This window comes from Gadus chalcogrammus, chromosome 3 (assembly GCF_026213295.1).
Source record: "Gadus chalcogrammus isolate NIFS_2021 chromosome 3, NIFS_Gcha_1.0, whole genome shotgun sequence".
In the NCBI taxonomy this organism is placed as follows: Eukaryota; Metazoa; Chordata; class Actinopteri; order Gadiformes; family Gadidae; genus Gadus; species Gadus chalcogrammus.
This window is the reverse complement of record NC_079414.1, coordinates 27,721,698-27,744,404: the sequence shown is the minus strand read 5'-3', so window position 1 is coordinate 27,744,404 and position 22,707 is coordinate 27,721,698. Positions and strand designations below refer to the sequence as shown.

Below are 22,707 nucleotides of genomic sequence, written 5' to 3'. Positions count from 1 at the left end.
TCCAGATCCAGTCCGCACTTGTTCTTTAATGGAGGTCTACCACCTAAAGAAGATCATGTACTGCGTCCTCATATTTTAAACGCAGACAGAGAAGCAGAAAGGAGGTTTTACGCAGCAGCTATTCAGTCAAACCAAATCCAAACTCTGAAGCTCCTTCGTGTTTCTTCCCGAAGGACGAACCTCCGTCCTCCGTTGGTGAACCTCCTCCTCCCAGTCCTAGAGCGCAACCGTGACGCGTCACGGTGATATTCCTGCGCGTCGGAGACGGAGGCTTCAGGGCTCAGCCTCCGGTCTCCATTCTGGTGAAGCCTCCCATCTTCATTCTAGGGAAGCGGCTGTGGACGTAAACGTGCTGAATCCTGGAGAACGAGGGTCTGGGTACCCCAGTGAGACCACGTGTTTGTCTTTGAGGCTTCACTGATGAGGAGGGGCAGGTTGGATGACATCCAATAGATCGTGAAGGATGATGAACAACACCGAGCCGAGGCAACACGGGCCTCCTGTCATCTGAACAGCACAGGGAATGCTCCGGATTTGAGACCCAAAGCCCTCATCTCCAACTTATTCTGAGTATGATTAATGTAGAAGGTGTAAAATAGTTGACCACTATAAAGTGCGCAGTGCCAAGGTCTTCGTACTGTCAAATGTGCCCACAAAACGCTTGAATAAAGAAGCAACCATATTTTGGTCAAAGAAGCTCCACTCAGCTTGTTGATAGTGATGACGTCACGCAATGGTTCTCAAATGGGGGCGCGTACCCCTAGGGGTTCTTTTGAGTACTGCAGGGGGTTGCATGAGGCACAGCCCCGTGTTTCTCACTAAATTGTGGGTATTTACACCCTTTTAATGTATAATTTTACACTGCCACATAGAACACACACATTATTTATGATCATTTAATATTTTTTAGCCCAACATTGTTTTGTGCCGGTGAAAGGGGCACTAAGGTGAAACTATATCTTAGGAGTTGACTGGTAGAGAAGGCTTGAGACCCACGGATGATGCTATAGAGAGGAGATCCTGACGGTAGCCCCAGGCCTGAGGCGAGTCATCATCATGTTCACCAGTTCATCTCCGAATCTCCTCCAGCAGCATCCAATCATAACGAATGCAGGAAATAGTAGAAGGACAACAAGGTTTATTAAAAAAAATCAATGATCATAACTTAACCGAGGTCAAATGGAGAGGGAGCCCACTGAAATGAGAACCTTAAGAAATACGTCTGGGAAGCTCCCGGTCTCAGAGTGATGCTCTCCAGACGGTCAGACCCACCCTCGGGGTCTGGACCTCGGGTGTCTCCAGCCGGTCTCCTGGTCCCTCCCTCTGGTTTAGTGTTCACCCTACTCCGGGGGGGGGGGGGGCGTGTGCATTTTAAAGGGGAAAGTGTTAACGTGATTTAAAGGAAAGACAACCCCTAGAGGGCGACCCCCCCCTTCAGCCCCCTCAGGAGAACCGTCATGAAGAAGAGTTTGACATTCACACTGAGGACACACATCAGGGTTGTTGTCATCACTGCATGTCCTCCGTAAGCCGTCCTTTGAACCAGGCGGTCAGCAGCCTGTCCAGAGCTCAGTCCGTTCTGAAACAGGTCCTACTCGATACGTTTGGGTCCGGAAACCGACTTAACCTTTGGGGACCACTGAAGAGGGCTTCAACATGATGGGGGGTTAATAGGTCCTCAAATACTGTGAATCAGTAGTAGTAGTAGTAGTAGTAGAGACACACACACACACACACACACACACACACACACACACACACACACACACACACACACACACACACACACACACACACACACACACACACACACACACACACACACACACACACACACACACACACAGGGAATACTTGTAGAGTGTCTGGTTTTGTCTGGCTAGGTGGTCGGTGGGTTTGAGTCCTGACCAGGGTGGACCAATGGGAGCTTCCCTCACCCCCTGGGGGCATCGAGACTCAGTGGGGGGGGGGGGGGGGTCTCAGGCTAGACCTGGGGTGGTGCGGGATGCCAGGTTGGAGCACGCTGTTGACAGGCTGAGTGGCGGGGGGGCAGAGAGAGAGCCATTCAGGAGATGGTGGAGAACTCCTTGAGCAGCAGGTCCTGGCTCATGGTGCTCAGAGACACGTTCCTCCGCACGTTGAGGCTGATGGAGCGAACCTGAGGGGGGGGACACAGGTGGTGAGAGCTCTCTCGTCATCACGAGACGATATTAAACCGATTCATTGGACAACGATACAATATTGGATTTGGATTGGATTCAGGGGCATGCGGTCGATATCATATTCCCATTTAACACAACCTCTTACATTCACATCAACTCACAATAAACAACTTCATTATCATTTCTTAATTTTACTTCTTTGCTCTTCCGGATATTTAAAACAAAAACAATCTTTCAAACAAATAATAAAGTGCCAGATTGCATTTAAGTGCAAAATGTTTTTTTATGGCTTAACTTAAAGGGGTAGTTCGGAATTTTGGACATAGGGCCTGATTCCCAAGTTACGATTGATTTACCTCCGGTGTACTGCGGAGGGGGTAAGACTGTTTTATTAGCAGGCTAGTATAGCCAGTTGCCGTGCGCTAGCCTAGCACGAGCGAACACTGCAACTGGAAGTACTGAATGAAATGTGTTGAAAACTGTCTCCAATGATAAGAACACCAAGGCTAACTGGGGAATCAGGCCCTACGTCCACAATTCCAAACTACCGCTTTAAAGAGCCTGTAATGATCTTTCATTTTGAACATAGACCATTCCCAACCATTCCCAGCCTATCTGTGTGAACAGTTTCTCCTCTAAATACAAAACATCCCTTCGGAATCATCTTGGCTGTTGGATTAGCGGTCAGTGTTGCCACATTGGGCCAATTTTCCCGCTCAATTGGGCTACTCTTAATCACATTAGGCTGGAAAAAAACTGAAATCTGCCCAATCTGGCAACACTGCTAGCCGTGCTGCTAGTAGCAAAACTGAAAGAAGACATCCTCGCGGTCACACACGCTCGGCTCGTTTAGCTGGTGGCGCATACGTGAGCGGCTTGGCGCACTGTGATACAGCGATATGCTTCGATCTGTGGGCGCTACCTCGATACAGTCGGACCGTTGGCCGATCCATCGACCCCCCCCCCCCCCCCCCCCCCCTCCCTCACCAGCTCCTTGAAGAAGGCGGCCTCGCGGGGCTGCTCTGAGTATCTCTCAAACTGGTCCAGACCGTCCTGCAGCTTCAGGGTCAGGGTGTCGTAGTTGGTCCGCACCACCTCCAGCACCTGGGGGGGGGGGGGGGCAGGGGGAGGAGAGGGGCGGGGGGGGGGGGGCAGGGGGAGGAGAGGGCAGGGGGAGGAGAGGGGCGGGAACACGTGAATCAATGGACTGCATTTAGACAGCGCTCCTCTAACCCGCGGCCGCTCAAAGCGCTTTACAACACTGCCTCACATTCACCATTTCATTCACACATCCCCCACCCGACGGCGGAGTCAGCCCCGCAGGGCGACAGCCAGCTGGTCAGGAGCAGTCAGGGTGAGGCGTCTCGCTCAGGGACACCTCCACACTCAGCTAGGAGGAGCCGGGGATCGAACTGGCAACCTTCCGGTGACCAGCCAACCCGCTCAGACACATCCCCTCTCTAGAGCCTGTTGTTGTTACAGAGTACCTCGCTAATGACTCATCGCGGCCACTCAGAGCTACTCATACTGAGGGGCTGCCATTCACCCATCCAGACACCCGGGTTCACCCAGCAGTGGTCGGGAAATGGCACAATTATGCAGAGCTTTCCTCCAGATTAGAAGTGGAAGTCAGCCGTGAAATGATCCCCAACCAGTCTCTCCCCACACACACACACACACACACACACACACACACACACACACACACACACACACACACACACACACACACACACACACACACACACACACACACACACACACACACACACACACACACTTTAAATACCATGTGAAACAAAAAGAGAGTTTGCGTGGGGTTTTGTTTTATTCAAACGTCTAATGGAGCTGCGATGAAATATTCATCCAGGATGCGGCCTACCTGCTCTTCAGACAGCTGGGAGATGTGGTTCACTGCTGCGTACGACTCGATCTTGGGGTTGAAATGGTTGATGATGGCCCTGGAATCCATGAGTTCATATCAAACGTTAGGTTATAAGAGAGGAGAGCGTTTACCTCCCAGGGTTTAAACGCCACTTTGTGACCGACCAGACCATCAACGTGTTTTACTTCAACAACATTACGCTCACTGTTTCCCGCTCAGCATCGGAGGTCTCAGGAGAGAGGGTAAACATCTCCCATGCCTTCAACAACATTACGCACACTGTTTCCCGCTCAGCATCGGAGGTCACAGGAGAGAGGGTAAACATCTCCCATGCCTTCAACAACATTGCTCACTGTGTCCCGCTCAGCATCGGAGGTCTCAGGAGAGAGGGTAAACATCTCCCATGCCTCCTCAGAGAACTCATCACTCTGCTCGTGTTCTAAGTATCTATGGATCCCCCCGGGTGAGCAGGGATCAGGTGGGGGGGGTTCTGACGCGCTACACACCAAACACCCACACTGAGATGTTACTGCTTCTGCAGTCCCATCATGGATCCTTTTTCATTAGTATCTCCATCACAGCCTCCGGGCTACGGCAGAGCTTCATGCTATGAGCACTGAGTGATGGAGGAGCGCTATGTTACCTTATGGGTACGGTTTATCCAATACAACGTCCTACTGATGGAATCAAGGCCAATCAGCCCTGGTAATATGGTATTAATATCTAATATACACTATCGTGGAAACCCAGGCATTTCATGTTCTCCATCAAAACTCACACTATTAATCAACAGTTTTCAGCTGTGTAAACATGATTGCACGAGGGTTTTCTAATGATCTATTAGCCTTTTAACACGATTAAACAATGTTCCATAAGAACACAATGTACCATATCACCATCATGTAGATATTCAAATAAACATCGGCCGTTCCCAGCTAGAATAGTCCTTCACCACATTAACCATGTCTAGACTGTATTTCTGATCATTTAATGTTATCTTCATTGGAAAAAAATAATGATTTTCTTTTAAAAATAAGGACATTTCCCAAAGTGACCCCAGGCGTTTGAACAGTAGTGTATAATATATAGATAATCTATTCTCCCACACTGGGGAGTCACTGTGTGAATGAGAAGCAGGAAGATAAGAGAAGAAGATCAATAGAAAGAGCAATGGAGTTGGAATGGAAGCAGGCTTTCATCAGACACAGCATGTTCCCAGGTCCTACGTGCTCTGGGATAACTGATCATCTCTTTGAATCCATCTGTGGCCATTATGGCTGCAGTCTCCCTCAACCCTTCTATAGGCAGATAGATGAAAGAGGAAGGATATAATAACCAGATCACTGAATGATGAGGAGGAGGAGTGAGGGAATGATCTGGAAGACACTGACTGATGGATAAAGTAAATAACGGTGTGAGGGTGACCAAGGCGAGCGAGCAAGCGAGGTAGTGAGTGAGTGAGTGAGCGAGTGAGTGAGTGAGCGAGCGAGTGAGTGTGTGCTTACCGAACGTTGACCAGAGAGTGTGTGACCTTGCTGGCGGGCTCCTTCCACTGGCCGGTGTTGGTCGAGACCCTCAACACTGAACACAACAAGAGTGACGGAGAGTTTAGACCCAGACGCAGTAACAGGCCTCGGGTCAACACAGTGTAACAGGCAGTCAGGTCAGTGTAACAGGCAGTCAGGTCAGTGTAACAGGCAGTCAGGTCAACACAGTGTAACAGGCAGTCAGGTCAGAGTAACAGGCAGTCAGGTCAGTGTAACAGGCAGTCAGGTCAGTGTAACAGGCAGTCAGGTCAACACAGTGTAACAGGCAGTCAGTCAATCCACTACCCCCAAACCCACGCACACGACAAAAACACATTATTTAAATACATATTTCTGTAATTTGCACTACATTTTTGCACTAGAATAAACCGTGGCTGGTACCAATAGTGCTCCTGGTACTTATTTTTACGTGTTTCCATTTGTACTGTAATCTGTATTTACTTTATCTTGTATTTTTGCCGCTATGTGCCTGTTGAGGAACCAAGCCTAAGAATTGGACTTTTGTGTACTTGTACAATAAGATGTAATCAAAGTAATTCTGATTCTGTGTTCTCTCCATCTCTACTCTCTCTGGTTATCTGATGTTAGTCTCCCTCTCCTTACCCATGCAGTAGAGGTTGTTCTCTCAGTCTCTACTCTCTCTGGTTATCTGCCGTTAGTCTCTGGTCCTTACCCATGCAGTAGAGGTTGTTCTCCATCTCTACTCTCTCTGGTTGTCTGCCGTTAGTCTCTGGTCCTTACCCATGCAGTAGAGGTTGTTCTCTAGGTCTCTACTCTCCCTGGTTATCTGCCGTTAGTCTCTGGTCCTTACCCATGCAGTAGAGGTTGTTCTCTCAGTCTCTACTCTCTCTGGTTATCTGCCGTTAGTCTCTGGTCCTTACCCATGCAGTAGAGGTTGTTCTCCATCTCTACTCTCTCTGGTTGTCTGCCGTTAGTCTCTGGTCCTTACCCATGCAGTAGAGGTTGTTCTCTAGGTCTCTACTCTCCCTGGTTATCTGCCGTTAGTCTCTGGTCCTTACCCATGCAGTAGAGGTTGTTCTCTAGGTCTCTACTCTCTCTGGTTATCTGCCGTTAGTCTCTGGTCCTTACCCATGCAGTAGAGGTTGTTCTCTCAGTCTCTACTCTCTCTGGTTATCTGCCGTTAGTCTCTGCTCCTTACCCATGCAGTAGAGGTTGTTCTCCATCTCTACTCTCTCTGGTTATCTGCCGTTAGTCTCTGGTCCTTACCCATGCAGTAGAGGTTGTTCTCCATCTCTACTCTCTCTGGTTGTCTGCCGTTAGTCTCTGGTCCTTACCCATGCAGTAGAGGTTGTTCTCTCAGTCTCTACTCTCTCTGGTTATCTGCCGTTAGTCTCTGGTCCTTACCCATGCAGTAGAGGTTGTTCTCTCAGTCTCTACTCTCTCTGGTTATCTGCCGTTAGTCTCTGGTCCTTACCCATGCAGTAGAGGTTGTTCTCTCAGTCTCTACTCTCTCTGGTTATCTGCCGTTAGTCTCTGGTCCTTACCCATGCAGTAGAGGTTGTTCTCTAGGTCTCTACTCTCTCTGGTTATCTGCCATTAGTCTCTGGTCCTTACCCATGCAGTAGAGGTTGTTCTCTCAGTCTCTACTCTCTCTGGTTATCTGCCGTTAGTCTCTGGTCCTTACCCATGCAGTAGAGGTTGTTCTCTCAGTCTCTACTCTCTCTGGTTATCTGCCGTTAGTCTCTGCTCCTTACCCATGCAGTAGAGGTTGTTCTCCATCTCTACTCTCTCTGGTTATCTGCCGTTAGTCTCTGCTCCTTACCCATGCAGTAGAGGTTGTTCTCCATCTCTACTCTCTCTGGTTATCTGCCGTTAGTCTCTGGTCCTTACCCATGCAGTAGAGGTTGTTCTCCATCTCTACTCTCTCTGGTTATCTGCCGTTAGTCTCTGGTCCTTACCCATGCAGTAGAGGTTGTCAAACACCTGGTGCATGCGCACCACCTCGTAGTAGAGCTCGTCGTAGCTGTTGGACGTGGGCAGGAAGGTGTCCCCGTACGTGATGAACATGTTGAAGAGGTTCACCACCTGGAACACCAGGGCAGGGGGGGTTAGGAGTGTGTGCGTGTGTAGGTGTGTGTGTGTGTGTGCGTGTGTTTCCCACCAGCAGGGCCAGGTGGAAGATGTTGTGCTTGGCCAATAGCGTCGTCTCGTTGGAGAGCAGGAACTTCAGCAGGTTGATGAGAGCTGCACAAACAGAGACACACACTGTAACACACACACTGTAACACACACACTGTAACAGACACACACACACACGCACACTGCAACACATTCAGGGAGACACACACGGTAACACATTCAGGGAGACACACTAACACATTAAGGGAGACACACACTGTAACATCTTCAGCATGTCTAGAGCTGAACACAAGAGACGCACACAATAGCTGTGTTCAAAATCGTTCCCTATTCACTCACTATTCACTATTCCCTATAGTGTTTATGATATAGTGCACTATAAAGGGAAGAACAAACGAAAATTCGGACACTACGCTGAACATTCCTAAACGACCGCATTGCATTGTGGTATTCGGGAGTAACATGTAAGGATCGTATGTTCACTCAAATTTTGGGTATTTTATGTCCACTATATAGTGCATGAAATTAACTACTGAGGATTCAAACACCACTATAAATGGCGAGCACCCTGTATAGTGCACTATATCCGTGAGAGGGAACGATTTCGGACACAGCTAATGCAAGGCATTCAGCCGGGGCGCGGCCGCCTCTCGTCCCCCCAGGAACACGCAGACCCACTCGGGTTCCCCCTGGCTGCACGTCCCCGTGACGGGATGCCACATCGAGGGCTTCTTTAGAGTAAGACAGGAAGGTATAGGAGACAGACGGGAGGACACGCAGTGATGGACCACGGGCAGGAATGGAACCCGGGTCTCTGCGTTCAGGCTGACGGAACGCCCCCATCGAGTGCTTCAGAACTGGAACCTGTGAGCCCCTCCTCTCAACGACAGAGAAAGCCCAGCAGGAGGAGGAGACTGCTTTATAATAATAATAATAATAATACATTTAATTTAGAGGCGCCTTTCAAAACACCCAAGGTCACTTATGTCCTCCGTTGGGCTTGGTCCTCAGGCTGCATTGTGCCCCGATCACCAGCCTCGAGGAGAGGTGGGGTTCAGGTCCTCAACGGTCTGATTACATGAACATTTACATTTAGGGGATTTTGCTGACGCCGTGGACGGCGGAGGCGACCACGCAGGGCGACAGCCAGCTGGTTAGGGGCAGTCAGGGAGAGGCGTCTCGCTCAGGGACACCTCCACACTCCGCTAGGAGGAGCCGGGGATCGAACTAGCGACCTTCCAGTTACCAGCCAACCCGCTCTACCTCCTGAGCTACTTTCGCCCACGCCCAGGAACGTGGTTGTAATGAGACACAGCGAGAAGGAGCCATCCCAGCCTGCAGGGATACCCTGATGTGGGCTTTGACCTCGGCTTTTTGGAACCCTTAAAGAGGAAACTTAAATCCTAGAGACGTCCAAATGGAAATGAGGCTTTGTTATACAAGCTCTATGTCAGCTCTGCCGGCTGACATACAGACAGCGAGTCTTCTGCCCTTCCAGAATAAAAGCCTCTCAACAGCAAAAGCTCTTTGACAGTGAAGGACGAGTGCAGGACATGAATAATGCACCCCTCTCAGGGCTCTCCTGGGACCAGTGGAGTCCGTACTCAGATGGCTGCCGGCACAGAGAGAGGCACGCAAGGGCCGGAGGCTGAACGGAGACCGAGACCGAGGAGGGAAGGTGAGACAGGGACCGAGAGGGAAGGTGAGACAGGGACCGAGAGGGAAGGTGAGACCGAGACGCAGAGGGAAGGTGAGACAGGGACCGAGAGGGAAGGTGAGACAGGGACCGAGGAGGGAAGGTGAGACAGGGACCGAGGAGGGAAGGTGAGACCGAGACGCAGAGGGAAGGTGAGACAGGGAGACGGAGAAGGACAGACCTGACCCCAGAGAGAGAGGAACAGACCTGACCACAGAGAGAGGAACAGACCTGACCACAGAGAGAGAGGAACAGACCTGACCACAGAGAGAGAGGAACAGACCTGACCACAGAGAGAGAGGAGAGAGGAACAGACCTAACCCCAGAGAGAGAGGAACAGACCTGACCACAGAGAGAGAGGAACAGACCTGACCACAGAGAGAGAGGAACAGACCTGACCACAGAGAGAGAGGAGAGAGGAACAGACCTAACCCCAGAGAGAGAGGAACAGACCTGACCACAGAGAGAGAGGAGAGAGGAACAGACCTGACCACAGAGAGAGAGGAACAGACCTGACCACAGAGAGAGAGGAACAGACCTGACCACAGAGAGAGGAACAGACCTGACCACAGAGAGAGAGGAACAGACCTGACCACAGAGAGAGAGGAACAGACCTGACCACAGAGAGAGAGGAACAGACCTGACTCCAGAGAGAGAGGAACAGACCTGACTCCAGAGAGAGAGGAGAGGAACAGACCTGACCACAGCTCCCTCCAGGTGTAATGTAACCGGATCCTGCACTTCTTCTGGTAGCAGATCAGTTTGTGGATGATCTGGACACAGCGCCTGCAGGGAGAGCCACCACACACACACCACACATTTGATCCATTTGTTTGGAATGACTAATACTACATAGCATCCAAATATTAATAAAGAGCCTATCATGTCTCAAACAACACAAACACTGCAAGCATCCACAACCAAGTGAATCAGTAGAGATAAATATATAGTTATATTATTGGTAGAGATGACAGCACCTTCTCCATATATGCAGACTGCCTATGATTGCTGACACACACACACACACACACACCATGAAGTATTGCTAAAACTGTTAACACCAGATAACAGATTCTTCTCATTAGTTTAACGAGTACAATTAGCAATCATTCGGCTGAAGCTTCAGAAATGCTTAATTCCGTTTCCGATTATAAACGGAATACTGGCCAATCTCAACCCCAGAAATAATGGCCCATTTGCAACCGCTTATGACATTAGTATAGAAATGATCCTAAATAATATTGAAGAACCCAATGATTGGTGATGGTCACAGAGCCCTTACATGTACAGATCCATGGGGAACTCCTTCATCATGTGAGTGACGATGAACTCATAATATTAAAGAACCCAATGATTGGTGATGGTCACAGAGCCCTTACATGTACAGATCCATGGGGAACTCCTTCATCATGTGAGTGACGATGAACTCATAATATTAAAGAACCCAATGATTGGTGATTGTCACAGAGCCCTTACATGTACAGATCCATGGGGAACTCCTTCATCATGTGAGTGACGATGAACTCATAATATTAAAGAACCCAATGATTGGTGATGGTCACAGAGCCCTTACATGTACAGATCCATGGGGAACTCCTTCATCATGTGAGTGACGATGAACTCATAATATTAAAGAACCCAATGATTGGTGATGGTCACAGAGCCCTTACATGTACAGATCCATGGGGAACTCCTTCATCATGTGAGTGACGATGAACTCATAATATTAAAGAACCCAATGATTGGTGATGGTCACAGAGCCCTTACATGTACAGATCCATGGGGAACTCCTTCATCATGTGAGTGACGATGAACTCATAATATTAAAGAACCCAATGATTGGTGATGGTCACAGAGCCCTTACATGTACAGATCCATGGGGAACTCCTTCATCATGTGAGTGACGATGAACTCATAATATTAAAGAACCCAATGATTGGTGATGGTCACAGAGCCCTTACATGTACAGATCCATGGGGAACTCCTTCATCATGTGAGTGACGATGAACTCATAATATTAAAGAACCCAATGATTGGTGATGGTCACAGAGCCCTTACATGTACAGATCCATGGGGAACTCCTTCATCATGTGAGTGACGATGAACTCCACCATCAGATCTGGAATCAGAGACAAGCGTTTTCATTTAAATTTACATTTAGGGTTTTTTGTTGGCGCTGTTATCCAAAGCCATCATTCATGCACCCATTCCCCCCCGACGGCGGAGTCAGCCCCGCAGGGCGACAGCCAGCTGGTCAGCAGCAGTCAGGGGGAGGCGTCTCGCTCAGGGACACCTCCACACTCCGCTAGGAGGAGCCGGGGGTCCAACCAGAGACACTGCCTCCCCCAGGACCGTGCACCAGGTTGGGGAACATCTCCAACAGGGGGGAGGGGGGCCCCCAGAGCAGGAGGGGGGCCCCCAGAGCAGGAGGGGGGGGGGGGGGACGTACCTAGGACCGCACACACCAGCGGGCGGCAGGGGATGTTCTTGTCCACTCCCTTCTTCCTGTGCCTCATCGGCTGTAACACACGCAGTGGGACTCGTTAGAGGGCTACAGACGCTCCGATGTTCCTCACCCTCTTGTCCTTCCTGATACCCATTCCGATTCCTGATCTTGAGCATCGGCCGATACCGGGTACATACTGATACAGCGTCTAGCGTCCTAACTACTAATAGACCCTTTTTCTTATTGAAGGGTTTTCTTAGGACGATGGAAATGTACAGTCGGTTCTCTAGGTTATTGACATTTATAATCTAGAATTATATTAACACATTAGTATTCTTGTAGTGAAGCATGAGCATCCCTGTCTTTCCAACATGGCAGCTCGGACGCACGTAGGTCGGAGATGACCCTCCACCTCCGGCCGCTAACGAACGCAGCATAACACCGCACGTTGTCATGTGATCGTAGCTGCCCAAAGACTTGCGTACTCGCCGATACTGGGGGGATTTCCGACAGTGGTGTCGGCCCCAGAACAGCTGTAAAGCGTCTGGCTTCCTTCCACGCCCACACCCACCATTTTGTGCAGGTTGACCCTGAAGTTCATGTTGTCGTCGTGGAGGAAGGAGTCTGCGTACTGGTCCTGTAGGAGACACGAGCAGACCAGAGCGAGGTGAGACATCAGGGAGGAGGGGGGGAGGGAGGGAGGGAGAGGGGAGGGGAGTGAAGGGGGGGGGTCTCCTACCTCCGCGATGCAGGTGAGGATGATGAGACACAGCCGTGCACTGTTGAGCCTGTGTTCCTCTGGAGAGAGACACACACACACACACACACACACACACACACACACACACACACACACACACACACACACACACACACACACACACACACACACACACACACACACACACACACACACACACGTAAAGTTTCCCTTCCAGACGTTGACTGAAACAAAGTCATGCCAAGCGGGCAAAGGCCCCACATCAGAGAGGAGAGGGTGGGGGCTGTAGAGGCCCGGGGGGGGGGGGGAGAGGACTCACCTTTGGTGTCCTGCATGACGATGGAGGCGTACTTGAGGAAGGTGATGAGGAGGTTGCTGGTCTGCAGGTTGGGGTCCAGAGTCAGCTGCTCCTGGTTGTTCATGGCTGCAGAGAGACAGACAGACAGCGGGGGGGTGGGGGTGAGACTCACCGTCCAGGGAGGGGGGGGGGGGGGGGGGGTGTAGGGGGTGGGGGTGAGACTCACCATCCAGGGAGGGGGGGCTAGTGCCCAGGGGGGTGGGGGGGGTGGTGGGAGACGGGGTGATGGAGGTGACCCCCATGTCGATCTCCGGGTGGCTCTGGAGAGGCAGAACGTTAGAGAGGTTAGAGTCCTCACCATACGACAGAGGGACCAGGGCCCTGGGGCGCTGGGCGCCGGGCGCTGGCCGCCGGGCGCTGGGCTCTGAGCGCTGGGCGCTGGGCGCCGGGCGCTGGCCGCCGGGCGCCGGGCTCTGGGCTCTGAGCGCCGGGCGCCGGGCTCTGGGCTCTGAGCGCTGGGCGCCGGGCGCTGGCCGCCGGGCGCCGGGCGCTGGGCGCTGGGCGCTGGGCGCCGGGCGCTGGGCACTGGGCGTGGCCGCCGGGCGCTGGCCGCCGGGCACTGGGCTCTGAGCGCTGGGCGCCGGGCGCTGGGCACTGGGCGTGGCCGCCGGGCTCTGAGCACTCTTACCTGGGCCAGCACCGTGATGAAGTTCCTGTTGAGATGAACGGCTTCGTACAACGCCAGCAGGATGGCCTCGTTGGTCCTGACAGGAGACCGGGAGGAAGTGAAGGGGTGAGATCAGAGACCGGGAGGAAGTGAAGGGGTGAGATCAGAGACCGGGAGGAAGTGAAGGGGTGAGATCAGAGACCGGGAGGAAGTGAAGGGGTGAGATCAGAGACCGGGAGGAAGTGAAGGGGTGAGATCAGAGACCGGGAGGAAGTGAAGGGGGGAGATCAGAGACTGGGAGGAAGTGAAGGGGTGAGATCAGAGACCGGGAGGAAGTGAAGGGGTGAGATCAGAGACCGGGAGGAAGTGAAGGGGTGAGATCAGAGACCGGGAGGAAGTGAAGGGGTGAGATCAGAGACCGGGAGGAAGTGAAGGGGTGAGATCAGAGACCGGGAGGAAGTGAAGGGGTGAGATCAGAGACCGGGAGGAAGTGAAGGGGTGAGATCAGAGACCGGGAGGAAGTGAAGGGGTGAGATCAGAGACCGGGAGGAAGTGAAGGGGTGAGATCAGAGACCGGGAGGAAGTGAAGGGGTGAGATCAGAGGAAGTGAAGGGGTGAGATCAGAGACCAGAGGAAGTGAAGGGGTGAGATCAGAGTACGACGTTCTAACAGGAAGTGAAGGGGTGAGATCAGAGGAAGTGAAGGGGTGAGATCAGAGGAAGTGAAGGGGTGAGATCAGAGTACGACGTTCTAACAGGAAGTGAAGGGGTGAGATCAGAGGAAGTGAAGGGGTGAGATCAGAGTATGTTGTTCTAACAGGAGGTGAAGGGGTGAGGTCAGAGTGAGACGCTCTAACAGGAAGTGAAGGGGTGAGATCAGAGTACGACGTTCTAACAGGAAGTGAAGGGGTGAGATCAGAGTACGACGTTCTAACAGGAAGTGAAGGGGTGAGATCAGAGGAAGTGAAGGGGTGAGATCAGAGGAAGTGAAGGGGTGAGATCAGAGAATGTTGTTCTAACAGGAAGTGAAGGGGTGAGGTCAGAGTACGACGTTCTAACTGAACCACAGAGTAACCAGCCAACACATTAACCCCATTTGACAGGCGATCCATCAAAGTGAACAGGTGTAGAAACCAAGCAGAGCACTCACTGTACGGAGAGCTTCTCGTCTGCGTCCGCTATGAACATGTTGCCCACCTGTGGACAGAGCAGGTATCACACCCTCAGTCACCTCAACTCACACCTGTCTAACCCTCCTGCTGTATGACACTGATACCCAGAATGATCACACATGAACCAGAGTTCATATGTGACCCCCCCCCCCCCACAAACTTGTATGTTGTGAGTCCTGGCACTTAAAATGAGTACTTACACTGCATGGTGTAGCACATTATCCTAGCTATCTCTGTTGCACACAGGTAATGGGTTAACCTAGTGATCTATGAACATCCTTACTGTACAGAACAGTGAAATATTGTTGTTGCTCTTTCTTCTGACTAATGTACTTATTGTAAGTCACTTTGCATAAAAGCGTCTGATAAACGCCCTGAATGTAAATGTTAACGTAGACCACACAAGGAACCTATCCCAGACTGCTCTCAGGTCTCTGTCTCCCCTGAAGGTGGTCTCCTACCATGGTGGTGAGGGTGGAGAAGAAGCCCCCCTGGTTCTCCTCCTCCTTGGCCTTGTACTGCCTGATGAGGAGCAGACAGAGGGGTGGACCTTCAGGTTCATGTCATGTGATTCTATAACACCCATACGTTGCTTTTCTCTAAAACACGGCACGAAGTCTGCAGCCTGGACCACAAGGAGTGGGCTGAACAATTTGGGGAAATAGTCTAGGTAATTGCGATTATTTTGACCAATATTGCGATTTAATGTGCGATTCTTATAATTAATTAAGTTCCTTATGTTATGTATTACTCACAAAAAAATAAATAAATCATTCTTTAGTATGACCAACACAACATTGGAAGCAGTCAACATAAAAACTGCTCTTTCCTTTAGGCAAGGCCGATGTGTTGAGATTAATTTATATTATAAACTTCTTTATTTAACTTTATTATTTTATTTAATTATTTAAGATGAGATTTAACTACTGAATTGTAAAATTAAAATAAATGAATCGTACTGATTTCCAGTCAGTAATTTTTTTAATCGCAGCCTTTGCGATTTGCATACCGCGTTCTATTACATCACGAATCTGATTTGAATTTGATTGACATTTGAATGAGATAACTGTGGTATGTCTATCTTTTACAGAAATACACTTCAGACAGACATAACTGTGGTATGTCTATCTTTTACAGAAATACACTTTAGACAGACATTACTGTGGTCTAACTATCTTTAGGTGGACCGAAGATGACGTGTTTGTTGTCAACATAAACCGAAGGGAAGCCTTTCAAACCCTTTAATAGAGTCCACCTGATAACACAGAATGTGCTCTACAAGAAACGCCATCAGACAAACCAAGTGACCGTCAGAGGGGATGGATCCCTCTCTCTTACCGGCTGTATTCTGTCAGCGCGTGATGCACCACCATCCCCATTCCCTGTAGACATCAGACCGGGAGGAAAGGTTTACGTTACCGGAGATCAGACCAGGAAAACAAGCTCTGATCAAAAGGATCCACTCAGACCAGGTGAAGGGGAAGCACTCACGTCTAGGGTGGGCTCGTCGTCCACGATGGAGAGCTTCACGATGTACGGGTTCACCGACTGGGGGTCAGACGAGCATTGGTTTAACGCGGCTCCATTCTACACCTGTAGAAGGTCACCCCCCCCCCCCCCCCCCCTCCTCATCTGCATAGATCTGCACACTCACGTTGTGGAAATAGCAATCATAACCATAGTCTACAGCTATATCCATATTATATTAACCTGGATTATATAATTACTGGTCAATATAAAAGGAACCGTTTACATTCTGCTTGGACCTAGAGATACCTCCCTTCCTCTCTCTGACTGAGCGGTGTTAAGATAGGTGGCATTTGCATCGCCATTGTAGCCACGAAGTCAGCCATGACCCATCCTAAACTTTGTTACCGTTGAATTAACTTCCCACAATGGAAAGGTTACCCTTTAAGATTCATGTAACCATTGTCTCATTGAATGTATTCTTGGTCACTTTGCTGCCAGTATCTTCCCAGGATCATGCTCTTACATTAAATAAATTATTCTGCTTCCAAAGTGTCCTTAAGACGTTTTTCTTCATCCCACCTCATATTTCCTGTAGTTGACCAACAGAGCGAGGAGCACCACCGCGTCGTAGCCATGCTGCCCCCTGCTGGACACGTCTGACAGGATCTGAACACACGGGACAACCAAAGCTGAGTAACACACCAGGAGAAGGACTCCAGGGATTCACCGGGACCTGAGCCCACACACCTGGAGGATGGCTTCAAAGATGCTGTTGATCATCACGTATTCCAGGATGGTGTTCTGGCTGATGTTGTCCGTCACCTGGAACACAAGAACCAGTCAGGCAAGGTTTTTACCAGAGTGAGACACTCCACCCAGAGTGAGACGCTCCACCCAGAGTGAGACGCTCCACCCAGAGTGAGACGCTCCACCCAGAGTGAGACGCTCCACCCAGAGTGAGCGGCTCCACCCAGAGTGAGACGCTCCACCCAGAGTGAGACACTCCTCAGAGTGAGACGCTCCCCGGAGTGAGACGCTCCACCCAGAGTGAGACGCTGCACCCAGAGTGAGACGCTCCACCCAGAGTGAGACGCTCCACCCAGAGTGAGCTGCTCCACCCAGAGTGAGCTGCTCCACCCAGAGTGGGACGCTCCTCAGAGTGAGACGCTCCACCCAGAGTGGGACGCTCCACCCAGAGTGAGACGCTCCATCCAGAGTGAGACGCTCCACCCAGAGTGAGGTGCTCCACCCAGAGTGAGGTGCTCCACACGGAGTGAGACGCTCCACCCAGAGTGAGCTGCTCCATCCAGAGTGAGACGCTCCATCCAGAGTGAGACGCTCCTCAGAGTGAGACGCTCCATCCAGAGTGAGACGCTCCACCCAGAGTGAGACGCTCCACCCAGAGTGAGACGCTCCACCCAGAGTGAGCGGCTCCACCCAGAGTGAGACGCTCCACCCAGAGTGAGACGCTCCACCCAGAGTGAGACGCTCCACCCGGAGTGAGACGCTCCACCCAGAGTGAGACGCTCCTCAGAGTGAGACGCTCCACCCAGAGTGAGCTGCTCCACCCAGAGTGAGCTGCTCCACCCAGAGTGAGCTGCTCCACCCAGAGCTGCCCCCTCCCCTCACCGTGACCAGGCACAGCAGCAGTTTGAGGCAGAGACTCTTCAGACTCTCAGATCCGTCCCCACACAGCAGGCTGTCCAGGCTCTCCATCAGGTCCTGTCAGAACACAGAACAGACCGTCAGATATACATTTAACATTGTGTTCCTTAACGGTCGGAGATGGAAAGTCGGAACGGGAAACACGTCGTCTCCGCCCTACGTGTGTTCGAGCTTCCAAGTTGGGAAAATAGGATGCTCACGATCGACTACAAGAACACAAATCTATCATATAATTCTAGATTAGAAATGTTAATTATCTAGTCCTGAAAAAAAGGGTATTGTGGACAGTGAAGGGACTGTATATCGCTGTCATCATAAGAGAGCCCTTCAGTAGGAACAAGTGCTGCTAGTGGTGACAATGCTACAGGCAGCATCGGTGTATACCCGGCATCGGTCTCCATACTCAAGTTCAGGAATCGGTATCAGGAAGGAGAAAATGGTCTGGGAACATCTCAATTTAAAAGACGTCTCTGGGTCTGACGCTGTCGGCGGTCCGTCTCCGGACCCTCACCTTCATCCGGAGCTCCGCCTTGTCGAAGCCCATCAGCATGTTGATGATGTCGAAGCCCGAGGACGACTTGTTCTTCTGGTGGACGCCGCGGAACAGAGCGCACAGCGTCTGGGGAGGGAGGGAGGGAGGGAGGGAGGGAGAGAGAGGGGGAGGGAGGAAGAGAGGGAGAGAGGGAGGGAGGGAGGGAGGGAGGGAGGGAGGGAGGATCTTAGGAGTGAGATATATGAGAAAACAACAGTAATCCATTCCCCTGCCTCCTCTCTGTGGTTAACGGCTGAGATCGGTCGATCTAGATTTGAACCAATGAGTATAACTTACGGCCACAATCAGTCAGTCCTTCTGGAATCACTGTGGGGTCGCTATGAGGGGGCGGGACCTGTCTAAGAGGGGGCGGGACCTGTCTAAGAGGGGGCGGGACCTGTCTAAGAGGGGGCGGGACCTGTCTCAAAGGGGGCGTGTAACAGAGGGGGCGGGGCCTGTCTCACAGGGGTGGGGCCTGTCTCAGAGGGGGCGGGACCTGTCTCAGAGGGGGCAGGCCTGTCTCGGAGGGGCGGGGCCTTTCTCAGAGGGGGCAGGAGCTGTCTCAGAGGGTCTGTACCTGCAGGGCGTTGACCACCTTGATCTGGTGCTCCTCCCCCAGTGCCTGCACACAGTGGTGGAACAGAGAGTTGATGTTGTCCTGGATCCTCTGCACCTCCTCCCCGTCCACGCTCTCCAGCTTGGACTCCAGGTACTCCAGGTTCACCTGCAAAGGGAGGGGCCTGTTTACAGCGTGGGTCATACTGGGCTGAGACGGGGCTATCCTAGTGTGAGCAGTGTAAAGTGTAAACTTTACACTGCAGTGTAAAGTGTAAACTTTACACTGCAGTGTAAACTGCATTTCAGGCAGTATCGAGTATCAGCGAGTACGGAGGTCTATGCGCCGATCCGATCACATGACTCCATTACCACACAGAGAACGTCACAAACACCACAGTGTACGCAGCGTTCGTTAACGGTCGGGGGAGGAAAGTCGGAACGGGAAACGCGTCATCTCCGACCTACATGCGTCTGAGCTTGTATGAGCTTGATGCTGTATCGTTATATTAACGGCCTGTGAGTGGGTACAATACTAGATGCTGCATCGGTATATAAACGGTCTGTGAGTGGGTACAATACTAGATGCTGCATCGGTATATGCTCGTATCGGCCCATACTCAAGATCAGGAACCGGAATCAGCATCGGAAAGGAGAGAATGGTCGGAACATGTCTATTTTAAAGATAAGGATTTCCAATGATACAATTATAAATGGCTAAAAGTGTAACACACTATTTCCATCATTACCACAACGACACATGAACAGGCCCTTAGAGAGGGACTGCTTGTAGCCGGGTTTGGGGGGGCTCTGTGTCCACGTTCTTTGGACTTCTAAAAAGACCAAATCTGAAGATTTTGTCTGTTTTGTTATCAGAGCCTATTAAGCTAAAGCTATGCAATTCATAACATAAGAGTCTGAAACATCAGAAACAATCCACTACATTATTCCTAGAATGAAAATTAGCATAAATTGCATAACCATATGCATACCAGTACTTTCAACAATGTGCTTATTACATAATTTGGCGAATGCTTTTATCCAGCCATGAAGATACAACCCAAAAATTGCAATCATCATTCAGGGCTTATGGTAAATGGACTGCATTTAGACAGCGCTTCTCTCACCAGTGGCCACTCAAAGCGCTTTACAATATTGCCACGTTCACCCACTCATGCACACATTCACACACCGACGGCGGAGTCAGCCACGCAGGGCGACAGCCAGCTCGTCGGGAGCAGTTAGGACGAGACGTCCGGAGAGGCGGGGAAAGATCTAGCAACCTTCTGGTTACCAGCCAACCCGCTCAACCTCCTGAGCCACATTCCCCCAGATGACCCTATGCACCTCATAGGTGTGCCAAACCTCCCAAACATGGGACGTTCAGACATGGGGGCGAACGCGTATTCACCAACATGTCGGACTAGCGAACAACGCTGGAGTCTCCTCACCTTCATGAGGAACAGCTCGTCCCAGAAGCGGGGGTTGTGTTTGGAGGGGTCTTCTTTCTGTGAAGGGCGAGACAGCAGATTATTCCTCCTCCCCCTCCCCCCAATGCACCTGCTACCAATAACGATACTCCAGAGAACAAGCAGAAGCCCTTACCGCAAAGATCTCGTCGTACATCAGCACCACCTTCTCCTTCAGCGGCTTCTTGGAGGAGGAGGACCTCCGGAGTAGCCCCACCTTCTTCTCCACCTGAGACATGGCGGTCTGGGGACAGAGAGACGCTGAAATCAGACCGGTGGAGAACACAGGCTCGTACACACATCTAGACGGCGACGGTCTGGTCATCCTGATAGGAATCCATTCAACAGACCTGCTGCTAGCAATCACTCTAGTACTATTTATTATTAGGACCCGTTTTGTGTAGTGTCAGTTATTTGCCTTTCATACCAAATAAATACATTATAAATAAATAAATGAATGCCCTAAATGTCATAGTGACCTGGAGCAAAGCAAAAGGCATCTGGCTGGGCAACATTTCTTTGCTAGTTTACAAAGTTGTAAAATCCCAAAGTAAAGATGACTATTGCAAGGCTGATACAGTCTAATAACACAGTCATTCACAACCACTTCAACAGCAGAACATCTGCTTGCTTGGTCTCTGATACTCTGAATGCCATCACAGGAACCCAAGCCCAGATCTGACAGACAGACAGACATGACCTGATCTGACACGGTTGTCGTGCTGAGATCTGATTGGTTACTTATAGAAGAGGTTTATATTAATATATATATATATTAATATCCCCATATGCTATCAGTCAGTCAGTCAGCCGGCTAAAGGTAGGCAGATAGCAAACACCTCTCTCAGTAGCATAACATTGTATGCTAAGCTAGCATGCTAAAGTTGGCTTTTGATGGTAAAGCTTTTGAGATTCGTGGTGACATTAACATGTTGTCAGTTCCATTGTGTTCAACATTTTAACTTCGACCTTACCGGGGTTAAATGTTATTATCAAGATAGTAAATGTTGTTCGTGAAGCTATATCGTTGGTAGCATCGGTACGTTAGCGTCTGCTGCTCGCTCTGCTTCCGCTGTGAAGCCCTCCCTCTGCAGGGTGTCTGCGGGGTCCTAGAGACGGACGGGTTCCGGGAGTCCGCGGGGTCCTAGAGACGGACGGGTTCAGGGAGTCCGCGGGGTCCTAGAGTCGGACTGGTTCCCTCTGCTGCAGGGTGACCGCAGGGTCCTAGAGATTGACGTGTTCACCGTCTGCTCACGCTTAAAAAATGAGATGCTACGGAAACATGGATTCAGTTGTCATACATTCTTTGTTTTTAACCTCTCACTCTCAGACATTCCGAAAGAAATAGATAAACATTCCTAACCATTAAAATATATATTTAGTTAAAACAAACAATATTAACAAATATCATTATTACATAATCCAGGAGCGATAGGTTTTGTATTAAAGGTTTTTTGTGATGAATACATGCCTGGTAACTTCAATCAGCGCATACAGCTGTCTAATCACATGACTGTGTCATTACGCGACCGATGATGAACTAAATTCATTATTTAACGGGACAGCAAAGTCTAGATAAAATTGGTCAATTAAATAATATTTGAACCTTAGGCCAACGACTGAGACGTGTTCATTAAAGCTAGAGCTGAACAAGCAGGACTGAATGAAGTCATATCACATCATTAGCAATAAATGTATTATAAGTTTGAGACTTAAATTAATTTAAACAAATGCGAAGGTTACTTGAAATGCTCATATTGTGCCTTTATTAAATAAAAAATATATGTATTTTAAAAAGATAGAATGCTGAGGTTAAATCGACCACTGTGGCATCAGTCATGTTTAGTCGTGTATTTAATTTTCTCCAAAGGAAACAGGTATAATTTTAAGGTATAATCTTTTAACAGGTATAATTTTTAGGTGCGCTTATTTACAATTGATACCTTTTTGGGAAACACAACAGCGATAGTCTGTTGCTGTGGAGCAATAAAGGACTAAAACAGATCTGTCTCTTGCCTACTTTGCCCCCTAATCCTCAGATAAAGGTTCTGTGTGCAGAAAGGGAATTAATATGTTCTCTGTGTGCGTTTATTAATCCTGGTTGACCTGACTGTCTCCCGACCCAGAGAGAAACAGAGATAGAGAGAGAGAACCCTCTTTAATGCTATTCCCTCGAACCCAGGCTACCAGGCTACCAGCTCCTACTGGCTTCTGAAAGCAAACGTAGGCTTATGATTCAAATCCATCCATACTGCTCGAATGTCAGAAATGTCCTCTGTTGGCTCATTGAACCTTCATTTCATATATATAGAGATATACCTAT

The 22,707-nt window shown here is 50.1% G+C and overlaps 1 protein-coding gene across 1 annotated transcript; it reads right to left on the bottom strand.

Moving 5' to 3' along the window:
• Positions 1 to 901: 901 nt before the first annotated feature.
• armh3 (armadillo like helical domain containing 3) lies at positions 902 to 21,510 on the bottom strand. The gene is made up of 26 exons (XM_056587123.1): positions 21,359 to 21,510; positions 20,521 to 20,628; positions 20,367 to 20,423; positions 18,938 to 19,084; positions 18,340 to 18,447; positions 17,793 to 17,885; positions 16,911 to 16,985; positions 16,743 to 16,829; positions 16,185 to 16,241; positions 16,032 to 16,075; positions 15,155 to 15,215; positions 14,672 to 14,718; positions 13,544 to 13,619; positions 13,082 to 13,175; positions 12,877 to 12,981; positions 12,576 to 12,634; positions 12,408 to 12,473; positions 11,840 to 11,909; positions 11,449 to 11,509; positions 10,088 to 10,176; positions 7,717 to 7,799; positions 7,514 to 7,640; positions 5,553 to 5,628; positions 4,045 to 4,123; positions 3,150 to 3,266; positions 902 to 2,158 (listed from the first exon to the last, which is right to left on the bottom strand). The coding sequence occupies exons 2-26, from the start codon at positions 20,620 to 20,622 to the stop codon at positions 2,066 to 2,068; spliced, it is 2,073 nt and encodes a 690-aa protein (XP_056443098.1). The 5' UTR covers positions 20,623 to 20,628; positions 21,359 to 21,510; the 3' UTR covers positions 902 to 2,065.
• Positions 21,511 to 22,707: the final 1,197 nt, after the last annotated feature.

Bases quoted from the DNA above. Each gene is read 5' to 3' on its own strand.
- armh3 (XM_056587123.1), bottom strand. From the start codon at position 20,622: ATGTCTCAGGTGGAGAAGAAGGTGGGGCTACTCCGGAGGTCCTCCTCC. The intron at 19,085-20,366 runs GTGAGGAGACTC...CTCCCTTTGCAG, and splicing joins ACGAGCTGTTCCTCATGAAG to GTGAACCTGGAGTACCTGGA. The intron at 12,474-12,575 runs GTAGGAGACCCC...TGTCTCCTACAG, and splicing joins TCCTCACCTGCATCGCGGAG to GACCAGTACGCAGACTCCTT.